Source organism: Ranitomeya imitator, chromosome 1 (genome assembly GCF_032444005.1).
Source record: "Ranitomeya imitator isolate aRanImi1 chromosome 1, aRanImi1.pri, whole genome shotgun sequence".
Taxonomy (NCBI): domain Eukaryota; kingdom Metazoa; phylum Chordata; class Amphibia; order Anura; family Dendrobatidae; genus Ranitomeya; species Ranitomeya imitator.
The window spans coordinates 300345168-300357732 of record NC_091282.1 but is presented as its reverse complement, the minus strand read 5'-3'; the positions used below and the strand labels follow the sequence as shown (position 1 = coordinate 300357732).

General features: G+C 43.8%; 1 protein-coding gene across 6 annotated transcripts in view; it reads right to left on the bottom strand.

Annotated features, from left to right (window-relative positions):
• CABIN1 (calcineurin binding protein 1) overlaps nt 1-12565 on the bottom strand; it is a 310182-nt gene that overhangs the window by 50139 nt on the left and 247478 nt on the right. For 5 of the 6 annotated variants that reach the window (XM_069757196.1, XM_069757215.1, XM_069757206.1 and 2 more), the window contains one exon: nt 4543-4656. The exons of the other annotated variant lie outside the window; for it this stretch is intronic. In XM_069757196.1, the coding sequence (XP_069613297.1) occupies nt 4543-4656 (114 nt within the window). The remainder of the gene's footprint in view (nt 1-4542; nt 4657-12565) is intronic. 6 annotated transcript variants of the gene reach the window in all.

Here is a 12565-nt window from a genome sequence, read left to right as displayed (position 1 = left end):
TAGTAAAAACTACGCTTTATTCACTATTTAACGATGTGGCCGGTGTAACTTTCTTAAACTGTAGAGCGGGCCTGTAGAATAGTCAGCAGACACAAAACTGCAGTAGTATGCCGTTTGCCTGTACTCTACTCACTTGATTTTTATTGCTTGCTATGAAACAGTAAAGATGATTTTTCCATGATGCGGTGAGTGCCATCATCTTCACTTCTACTACTTGGGACTTTCAGTGACTTTTTATATAATGTCAGAGCCACACTGATTATCACGGCAGCTAGCGGTGTGTTTGGACTACACTTGTGTACATCATTGTGAATTTATGGGAAAAAGACTGAAGTGCCAAGTGGTTTCCTTTTGCCTGCTAAAAATTATTTCACCACACAAGCGGGATTTTGTCTGTTCGTCAGGTGATTGCCAAACTGTTTAGATATGCCAATTATCGAGAACCGAGTGATCCCTGGTAGTCATGTTCCCCAAAATGCATGGAGATACAGATCAAAAACATTTAGACTACAAAAAGAAAGTGGAATCAGTGTATAGAAAAGTAAAATCAGTATTTTCTTTTGTTATGACAGTTTGCTCTGCTACAATTTTATTTCAGCTGCATGCCTCTTATCCCGGGTCTGTACCAACCAAAGTTTGTAAGACGAATGCCTAATATTACATAGGATGAAACCTCTTTGAATAGAATGTTAATATCAAAAAAGTTCCAGCAGAATGAAGATTACAGTGACTGCACAAGTTGTGGCAATTCACATTACCTAGCCAAGCACTGGTTTCCTGTGATGGTGACCACCAATCTACCCATGTAGCCTCATGTACTGCGCTGGTTACAGGAAGCTATAATACTACACTGCTGGCCATTTATTGCCAAAGCAAGCATGAATTATGTTCCTCACAATCCAGCAATATTAAAACACTGAAGGAAGCTTCAAAATTCAAGGTACAGAAAGCATGTTGTAAAAGAAACCAGAAGCATAGTAAATTGTGTGCTAACCCTGATCTGAGAGGGAATGCTGAGAAGCAGAAAAAGTTCTTCCTTCCACCTTACAGCATTCTACATGGGATTTATAATCTGGATATAGAGCTATTTTATTATTTCATTGCTAACTTTGTATACTGAGCTATAGCTGGGCATAAGGCCAGAGTTGCACACAGTTTTGCTGGTTGTTACCTGAAGTAGCCATCTTGATTTAAGGAGGTTGTGTAGTAAAAATAAGATATCACCTATCCACAGGATGGATGATGACTTGTGGATAAACAGAGGTCTGGCCGTTGACACCGATGATCAGCACTAAGAGGTACTTTTATGCTCGTTAGAAAGGAGCGTGGTGAGTTTTCCCAACTTCTGCTCCACTCTTTCCCTATGGGGCTGCCGACAGCTCTGCTCGGCTTTTTCCGATGGCACTACAGAGAATGAATAAACCTGTTGGCTGTTCATCAGCCCTGAGATGAAAATTCCTCGTTCTGCCAATCGGTGAGGATCCCAACCGTCAAACACCCACCTTTCAGCATAATGTCACCAATCCTTTGTCCGGTGAAATCAAGTTAAGACAATCGTACATTAGATTCTCATAAGAAAATGTTTGGGCAAGAACTGAGCCAGCAAGGAAATTTGGGCAAGTTCAGTACTACAGAAACCTGAGGAATTATGAATGCAGATCTAGAATGTAGGCTGCAATCAATCAGTGGAAAGTACCAGAAATATACAAATACATTTGCAAGGTTATTTGCTCCCAGTAAAGTTGACCATACACAATTGTTGACTGAGCACTCTCGGCAGACAGCCCTCTCTCCCGGCTCCCCCATACACAAAAAGGACATACTGGCCAATGAAATTCGAACTGCACAATTCTATTCTCTCCCTCACATCATCTGTCGGGGGATCACATACAAATCAGATATCTGGTCAGACAGTTCCTTCAAAATCACCAGGTTTGACCAACCCTCGTCACATGTGTTTTGAGGTGAGTAGGGAAAAGAATAACCCGTCTGATGAATACTTGACTACTATCTGGTTTCGCCAATCGTCAATGGGGAAGGTCAATAAATACTATATACACATTTGCAAAACTGAAACTTAAAAAGGAAAACCTGAAATCTCAAATTAACATTTTGAAATAAAAAAAACTCTCGGTACAGTAAAGCAAATATAGAAAGTGTCTATAATATACAACCTGTGACACTCTGGTTGGTCCTATAGCTTCCAGCAGAGGTGTAACAACAGTGCTTTCAGGGATTACAGCCAGACCATGGCCCTGGAACTTAGGGGGGCTTAAAAGGTCCTTTTGGTTCATATGAAAACATCAACAATAATAAAGACTTGTCAGAGATTTTGCATTGGGGCCCACACGCTCCAAGTTACACCAATGGTTTCCATCAACTCCTGACTAGCTTCAGGCTGCAGCCCCAGCTTCTAGGTTGCCAACCTATGGTACATGTATGGTATGTATATTTCTGTAGGTCTTTGCAGTGGGGGAGGAAACCGGAGAACCCGAAGGAAACCCAAACAGGGAAATCATACAAATTCCTTGCAGATCATGTCCTTGGTGGGATTTAAGTCTAGGAGCTGCAAAGCCAGATTGCTAACCACTGAGCCAATGTGTGGTGTATTGTCAATACATTACCCTATGAAAATCTCTTAAAGTGTATGCTGATATGGCCACAGAAGGTCATGCAAAGGTTTGGGAAAGGTCCTGCTAACATTCAATTTCGGGACCCATCCACAACTTGGTGGAAAGTTGTCCCAAGTAAGCATTTTGTGGATCGGTGCATGGTAAAAACCATGACAGATTCATCCTTTTACTAGTATAACAAAGAAAAATCAAACTTTCACTGTACCTACGTAATCCCCAGTACAGCAGGTGTTTGCATCAGCTTTATATAATCCTAGTTTAATGCGTTATAATAAAGTGATCCCCAAAATCAAAAAGTTAAATACAGTTATGACTTATTAGCAGGTTTACACTCCAATATTTAAGTTGTAATACTGAAGATCCCAGTGCAGACATATGCTCCAGACAAAAACAAATTCACTCTCAATAAAATCGACAACAGAAGGCTTATACTAAAGCCAACATCTTCGAAGCATTTCCAGGGCTGATAAAACGCATCGACTGTGTGAGCACAATTTCTAAGGAACGTGAAACTTCTTGCCAAACACATGAGGTAAACTTTCCCTAAAAGGATGGGGTTTCTTACCAAGTAAGGCTTTGTTCACATCTGTAATTTAGTCAGATATAATAGCAACAAAATCTCTGCAATATTCCTGCTCAGAAATCATAGAGGTCACCGAGGAACCACAAGACACCCTATGAGTTAATCATAGGAGAAATAGGTTATTGTGTAGTGTCGCAACGTGGATGTGTCTTCTCTTTCATTTCCTAATGATGAGAATTAAAGGGGTTGTGTTCACCTCTGGGGTCAATTTATATTTCTTTCCAAAGGCTATGCTCACATGTCTTGTAGTCATGCATTAGACTGGATCCAGCAGCAATCTGATGGCAAAAAAGTTGTGCACACAACTTTTTAGTCTGTTTTTCAAAAACTGATCTCTCGTGGATCCATTATTTTTTTTTTTAACATTTTAGTCTATCAACAATGGATCTGTTAATTAGCCATTGGTTGTTCTCCCATTTGTAACGGATCCATTTTTTTTGTTGGATCCGATACAAAAAGAAGACAACGGATGACTAATCAATGTATCCGTTGTCAGTTCAGAGAGGGGTGGAAGAAAGGCAATTCCGGCAGCTAAATAGGAAAGGGTTCGTATCAGTGACGTGGAATACAACCAGCAGCGAAATTCCAGAACCAGTGAAAACGGCTGGCTGAGTCCCTGGGCATGCACAGTGCGCTAAACAACTGGGGATGTGTACACCCTGCTTAACAACGCACTGCCGGGGAGGCAGAGATTTACAACGAGCCGGCGCTGACACAACTCTTGCAAATCATGTGACTCACACTTGTAATAATATAAGGCTGGTGGGGGTTCTGGAAAAGGTGGAACAGAAAGATCATGAAAATTTATTTTAAAAATTGCTCTTTAAAACCAGTGAACAGATTATTTCTTTCTATACTTTTGTCCAGGACTGTACAGAACACAACGAGGGCATGATTTGTGTGCCCACCGAGCCAGCAGAGTACCAGGACTGCCAGCAGAACTAAGGATGACAAGCTGTGCAATACAAGAAAAGCAGAATATACATAAAAAGCCCACAACTATAGGATGAAGAGTGACCCTACTGGGATCCGGGCTTCTTGCTTACAGCACATCCTCCCATTGTAGCATGGCTGTCGCTGAGTAGAAGCACATGTAGGATTTCCTCCTGGCACACTGCCGCCTCCAAAGTTGACCATTTGATTTACCTGTATTTAAAGTGCAGACCGCACAGAGAAATCCGGATAACTTCCGAAGCACGATAGTGCAATACCAGCGACATTTCATGGGACTGCGGACATTCTCACTGCCCTGGTAGCCAGCGTTCTCACAGATGACTTGTGCACACACTTACAGTCTCCCCACCCGTGATAATACACATAACTTACGTTGAAGAAATTAGTCTTGTTCCTCTCGTAGAAGAGCCCCTGTGCTGGCATGTGCTTCAGCTGCTGCCACGGGATACTGCTGCCTAGCAACACATCTCTGGCCCACTGCAAGTTCTGTGGAGACAACAGGCAGAATGAAGCGGGGATGCTGCTGAGTATACGCTGTGCACACATATAGATCAGTGGAGGCTCCAGCTAGTGACACCAAACATTAGCAGCTATGACTAATACGCTGCCAGGTTCTGCGGAGAAGGCGACTGGTCCGAGGTGCCGGACAATGAGTCAGACGTTAGGAGACTAAAGAAAACTCCCCGGTGTATTCCTCTAAGTCATGTAATTAATGCAATCATCCCCTGAGAAATGGAGGGGCCGTGATACACACCACACGCACTTTTGCAGCATCCTGGGTGACTATGCTCCGCTCCACAGGAGGAGGAGACCAATGTAGTCACCTGCTGGCGGCTGCGCTTATTGCCAAGCAACCGGCCAACCTGGAGGACTCCTGTCCGAAATAATCATTAGGAAGGCTAAACATGCGTGCACTTACCGCACGCGGTCACAGGTTGCCAAGCATAATCACTGCGAGCCGAAGAGAAGGGCTGCAACCTCCTGCTACAATGTGTCTCAAGATCTTCGCTTGTTCTGTGAATTCGTACCTAGCTAGGGCCGCCAAGATTAATTGTATCCTCTAAATCACTCGTTTTATGGGACCAATTTGTTACCGTCTTTTCAGTTACCCATTAAAAGGTATCAACTACTGAGGACTCTCAATTCTAAATATTTTTTGTGTTATGCAAATTTCATCCAATGTATTAGAAGAAGTAGACTTTACCAACCTAGAGTTTGAGCTTAAAGGGACTGTCCGCACAGAATGACTGTCCAAACCAAGCACATGGCGGGGACAATCATTTATATACACCTTCCCACCTGCTTGTTTTACCTCTATCGCAAGGTCCTTCTTTGATTGACAGCTCTGGCTTTATAGAGCCAGAGAAGGGAGGAGATAGAGGGAAAACACACAGGTGGGAAGTGTATATAAATGATTGGCCCCGCCACGAAGCACCGAGCGCCTATACTTGGCTTGAACAGTCATTCTGTGCTGACAAAGTCCCTTTAAATGTTTGGCCACACCAACATAAGGCCAGACTTCTCTGGTAGCAGCTCTCAAAGAACAACAGAGGGCATGCACAATGAGCTCTCCTGTATATGGGATAGACTACAAGAAAGTTGGGAGACGAATGCTTGACTGAACCATCATTCGGCCGGCAGCCATCTAAGGTGTATCCCCTATATACCTCACCCAGCTTAGGTCTCATTCACACTCACGTGTGGGCTCTGTATTCTGTCGGCACACACAGAATACAAACCCATTAGAATTCTCTGTAGCTGTTTATAAACCTATTTTAATGCATAACAGTATTGTTACACATCCTCACTTCACAATGTGCTACTTTTATCCCAAGCACCCATTATCACACCCTATACTTCCCAGGATACTCTAGAGCAGAGGTCCCCAACTCCAGTCCTCAAGGCCCACCAACAGGTCATGTTTTCAGGATTTCCTTAGTCTTGCCCAGGTAATAATTGCATCACCTGTGCAATGCAAAGGAAATCCTGAAAACATGACCTGTTGGTGGGCCTTGAGGACTGGAGTTGGGGACCTCTGCTCTAGAGCACGTTCTTCAAGGGCTATTATGGTGTAGGATAAGGCACTTAAAAGGGAACAGTTTGCGCTGCAATGTTGTGAGCAATATTTGAAAATGACGCCTGACAGAAGCTGGATGTGAACATTGATACAATTGTATCCACCTCCTCAGAAATATTAGTCCACATTGGGCACTTTGACCCCAGTACTCCATATTTATAAAGTATAACACCTTAATGATACATTTTTAGGCACAGTACACTTCTTAATAATAGATATGAGATTGAGACCAATGTGTTAAGCATTGCAGACATTTGTGCAAGTTGCAACTTAATGCGTCAAATGTCGCACGTTAAGGTAGAATAAAACATTGATTAATTTGACTTCTCCATGTCAGACAAGGAAATGTCACAATTTGCGCAAATGGAATAATACATGTTCCCCTATGTCTGTGTAAAGATTTTCAATCTCTAGATGTAGATAAGAATGATACAATCAACTGACAACTTGGAAATGTTGAGGAATTGACATATAAAATATATTAAGATAAGAGGACAGGGAAAACCTATTTTGCTCTAGAATAGCCATGAATGCATGAAAGGTTCTGGAACATTCATAGAATCACAGAATGGTAGAGTTGGAAGGGACCTCCTGGGTCATCGTGTCGAACCCCAGGATTCACTAAACCATCTCAGACAGATGTCTGTCCAGCCTCTGTTTGAAGACTTCCATGGAGGGAGAACTCTCCACCTCTCGTGGCAGCCTGCTCCACTCATTGATCACCCTCACTGCCAAAAAGTTTTTTCTAATATCTCTAATTCAATTAGAGATCTTCCTTTTCTTCCTATTTTAAAGGGGTTGACTTTTATATTGATAGCGTACACGTAGGATAGGTCATTAACATCAGATCAAGGGTGGGAGGGTGACGCCAGACACCCCCGCCAGATGTGCCGAGTTGAGGAGCTGCACAGCTCAGTCAACAGCATAGTGGCTCCTGCCAGGTACTGCACATCTGCACCCCTAATAGAATCAATAGGGGGCCGATATGCAGTGCGTGGCAGCAGCCATTATACTGTTGCAATGCGCTCTACAACCCGGCCGGCACCAGGAACAGCAAATCGGTAAACATCGGAAAATGTATGAAAGAGACAAAGTAAGCACTCAAGGTGTCGGTGATTAGTTTATGCTGTCTTCGGGTATTGGGTGTAATAAACCTGGTGACAGATTCCCTTTAAATATGTTTTCTAATCTGTGTTTCCACTGGCTGAAATCAATGATAGGTCTCACACTAGTCTCTGGCCTCTAGCTTCTACCTAAATTTTGTGACTGCAGTGTCCCTTTGACACACATTCCTACATCTTCCCACCATCTTCTCACCACTGTCCTTACCGCTGGGGATGTATTCCTGTTAACAGTACAAATCAGTGTCAAATAATAAACTGTGTACAGTATGTCGGCCAAAGCATTTGTACAGCAAACATTCCGACAAACCACTCTGAGCCCACACAGAAATAATGCTGCATGCCTGCAAGCTGCCAGCCAAACCTGGGGGGCTCCCGTGTCTCCTTACTTCCTCATCCCTGGGGGGCTAAAGTGGCGGATCAGCTTTCCCCATCGACAACGTTCTGGGAACAAAAGGGTCTAACATGTGAAGATAAAATTGTAAAAACAAGCAGCAGTCCCTCACCAAATGATATAAGAGGGAATTCTCAGCAAAGGGTAATCATGGATTTATTTCTTTTCTTTTGAGATTAGCTAGAAATGTCAGTAAAGTGAGAGAAAGCAGGACCAGATTTATACAGATGAAACCAATGGGGACACAAACTCTGACTCCTTAATGCTTGCCATAAACAAATAGATTTTAGATGTAAAAACCAGGAACATAAAAACTGCCAATTATCACCGTCAATCCTTCAGCAAATGTCAGGGTAAATGAGGATCAAGCACTCTGGATTTCAACATTCCTGATTGTATATGGTGCCATCATGCAAGTTCATGATTATGAGGCCCTACAGCCATAATATATATATATATACAGTGGGGCAAAAAAGTATTTAGTCAGTCAGCAATAGTGCAAGTTCCACCACTTAAAAAGATGAGAGGCGTCTGTAATTTACATCATAGGTAGACCTCAACTATGGGAGACAAACTGAGAAAAAAAAATCCAGAAAATCACATTGTCTGTTTTTTTAACATTTTATTTGCATATTATGGTGGAAAATAAGTATTTGGTCAGAAACAAAATTTCATCTCAATACTTTGTAATATATCCTTTGTTGGCAATGACAGAGGTCAAACGTTTTCTGTAAGTCTTCACAAGGTTGCCACACACTGTTGTTGGTATGTTGGCCCATTCCTCCATGCAGATCTCCTCTAGAGCAGTGATGTTTTTGGCTTTTCGCTTGGCAACACGGACTTTCAACTCCCTCCAAAGGTTTTCTATAGGGTTGAGATCTGGAGACTGGCTAGGCCACTCCAGGACCTTGAAATGATTCTTACGAAGCCACTCCTTCGTTGCCCTGGTGGTGTGCTTTGGATCATTATCATGTTGAAAGACCCAGCCACGTTTCATCTTCAATACCCTTGCTGATGGAAGGAGGTTTGCACTCAAAATCTCACGATACATGGCCCCATTCATTCTTTCATGTACCCGGATCAGTCGTCCTGGCCCCTTTGCAGAGAAACAGCCCCAAAGCATGATGTTTCCACCACCATGCTTTACAGTAGGTATGGTGTTTGATGGATGCAACTCGGTATTCTTTTTCCTCCAAACACGACAAGTTGTGTTTCTACCAAACAGTTCCAGTTTGGTTTCATCAGACCATAGGACATTCTCCCAAAACTCCTCTGGATCATCCAAATGCTCTCTAGCAAACTTCAGACGGGCCCGGACATGTACTGGCTTAAGCAGTGGGACACGTCTGGCACTGCAGGATCTGAGTCCATGGTGGCGTAGTGTGTTACTTATGGTAGGCCTTGTTACATTGGTCCCAGCTCTATGCAGGTCATTCACTAGGTCCCCCCGCGTGGTTCTGGGATTTTTGCTCACCGTTCTTGTGATCATTCTGACCCCACGGGGTGGGATTTTGCGTGGAGCCCCAGATCGAGGGAGATTATCAGTGGTCTTGTATGTCTTCCATTTTCTAATTATTGCTCCCACTGTTGATTTCTTCACTCCAAGCTGGTTGGCTATTGCAGATTCAGTCTTCCCAGCCTGGTGCAGGGCTACAATTTTGTTTCTGGTGTCCTTTGACAGCTCTTTGGTCTTCACCATAGTGGAGTTTGGAGTCAGACTGTTTGAGGGTGTGCACAGGTGTCTTTTTATACTGATAACAAGTTTAAACAGGTGCCATTACTACAGGTAATGAGTGGAGGAAAGAGGAGACTCTTAAAGAAGAAGTTACAGGTCTGTGAGAGCCAGAAATCTTGATTGTTTGTTTCTGACCAAATACTTATTTTCCACCATAATATGCAAATAAAATGATAAAAAAACAGACAATGTGATTTTCTGGATTTTTTTTTCTCAGTTTGTCTCCCATAGTTGAGGTCTACCTATGATGTAAATTACAGACGCCTCTCATATTTTTAAGTGGTGGAACTTGCACTATTGCTGACTGACTAAATACTTTTTTGCCCCACTGTATATATATATATATATATATATATATATATATATATATATATATATATATATATATATATATATATATATATATATATATATAACTTATACACTAATAACTTGAATATGTATGCCAACAGATATACTGTGTGCAGAATTATTGGGCAATTTGTATTTTTGATGAGTCACTTTATTATTAAACCACTACAGTGCTGTCGGTCAGTCCAAACAGTTAAACATGACTATTTAAGAAAGTAAAAATTACGGTAGGTTTTTGTCTTTCTTAAGAGAATATTTCTGTGTGCAGAATTACAGGGGAGGGGAGGACTATTAGTGCACAGAATAATTATGTATCTGAATGAAAAACAAATTTTCCCATCTCACTTGTTTGTTTTCATCTGTTATAGTGAGAATAATAACCAAACAACTCATAATGTGGAAAAACACATTTAAAAAAGAAATATCAGTGACCAACATAGCCATTGTTCTTTTCAATATCAGTGATAACTTTAAGCCATCCAGCTATAGAATCTTTCAGTTTTTTAATCTGCTGGCAATCAACATTTTGGGCAGCACCAACCACAGCCTCCCAGACACAGATCAGAGAGGTGTACTGTTTTCCGTCACCATACATTTCCTGTTTATGAAGAACACACAAGTTCTCAACAGGGTTTAGGTCAAGTGAGGAAGGGTCCGTTTCAATGTTCTTTCATCTTTTAAGACATTTACTAGCCAAGCAGTGGAGAACTTTGATGCATGTGATGTGATGAAATATTGCACTGCCTGACAATTATGGTTTTCTTCAAAGATGCAGATATTTTCCTGTTCCAATGCTTGAAGAAAGTGTCTTCTAAAAATCGATCTCCCTGCTCTGCCACTATGGGGCCGATACAGCTCACTGCAGTGATGAGGGAAGGGGCGCTGCGCTGCACTCCTTCCCCCATCATCCCCCACACCGTCTGACAGCGGGCGCGATGACGTCACTGCCCAGCGCCTGCTGTCAGATGAGTGGGAGCAAGAGCAGGAAGCACCGCTGGAACAAGGAGTTAGAGAGGTGAGTATGTATTTACTGTGTTTTTATGGGGGCTGCCTTATTCTACAGTATCTGCCTATAGGGGAGGGAGTGCTGCCTTATATACAGGATCTGCCTATAGGGGAGGGAGTGCTGCCTTATATACAGGATCTGCCTATAGGGGAGGGAGTGCTGCCTTATATACAGGATCTGCCTATGGGGGGGGGGGGGGATGGCTGCCTTATATACAGGATCTGCCTATGGGGGGGGGGGGGGGGGGGAGTGCTGCCTTATATACAGGATCTGCCTATGGGGGGGGGGGGGGGAGTGCTGCCTTATATACAGGATCTGTCTATAGGGGAGGGAGTGCTGCCTTATTTACAGTATCTGTCTATAGGGGAGGGAGTGCTGCCTTATATACAGGATCTGCCTATGGGGGGGGGGGGGAGTGCTGCCTTATATACAGGATCTGCCTATAGGGGAGGGAGTGCTGCCTTATTTACAGTATCTGTCTATAGGGGAGGGAGTGCTGCCTTATATACAGGATCTGCCTATGGGGGGGGGGGGAGTGCTGCCTTATATACAGGATCTGCCTATGGGGGGGGGGGGAGTGCTGCCTTATATACAGGATCTGCCTATAGGGGAGGGAGTGCTGCCTTATATACAGGATCTGCCTATAGGGGAGGGAGTGCTGCCTTATTTACAGGATCTGCCTATAGGGGAGGGAGTGCTGCCTTATATACAGGATCTGCCTATAGGGGGGGAGTGCTGCCTCATATACAGGATCTGCCTATGGGGGGGGGGGAGGGGGGAGTGCTGCCTTATATACAGGATCTGCCTATGGGGGGGGGAGTGCTGCCTTATATACAGGATCTGCCTATAGGGGAGGGAGTGCTGCCTTATATACAGGATCTGCCTATAGGGGAGGGAGTGCTGCCTTATATACAGGATCTGCCTATAGGGGAGGGAGTGCTGCCTTATATACAGGATCTGCCTATAGGGGGGGGGGGAGTGCTGCCTTATATACAGGATCTGCCTATGGGGGGGGAGTGCTGCCTTAAATAAAGGATCAGCCTATAGGTGAGGGAGTGCTTCCTTATATACAGGATCTGCCTATAGGGGATTGAGTGCTGCCTTATATACAGGATCTGCCTATAGGGGAGGGTGTACTGCCTTATATACAGGATCTGCCTATAGGGGGGAGTGCTGCCTTATTCTACAGGATCTGCCTATGGGGGGAGTGTTGCCTTATATACAGGATCTGCCTATAGAGGAGGAAGTGCTGCCTTATATACAGGATCTGCCTATAGGGGAGGGAGTGCTGCCTTATATACAGGATCTGCCTATAGGGGAGGGAGTGCTGCCTTATTTACAGGATCTGCCTATAGGGGAGGGAGTGCTGCCTTATATATAGGATCTGCCTAGAGGGGAGGGAGTGCTGTCTTATGTACAGGACCTGCCTATGGAGGGAGTGCTGCCTTATATACAGGATCTGCCTATGGGGGGAGTGCTGCCTTATATACAGGATCTGCCTATGGGGGGGGGGGGGGGGAGTGCTGCCTTATATACAGGATCTGCCTATAGGGGGGGAGTGCTGCCTTATTCTACAGGATCTGCCTATGGGGGGAGTGCTGCCTTATTCTACAGGATCTGCCTATGGGGGGGTGCTGCCTTATACTACAGGGTATGCCTATGGGGGGTGCTTTAAACTACAGGGTCTGCCTATAGGGGTGCTACCTTGTGC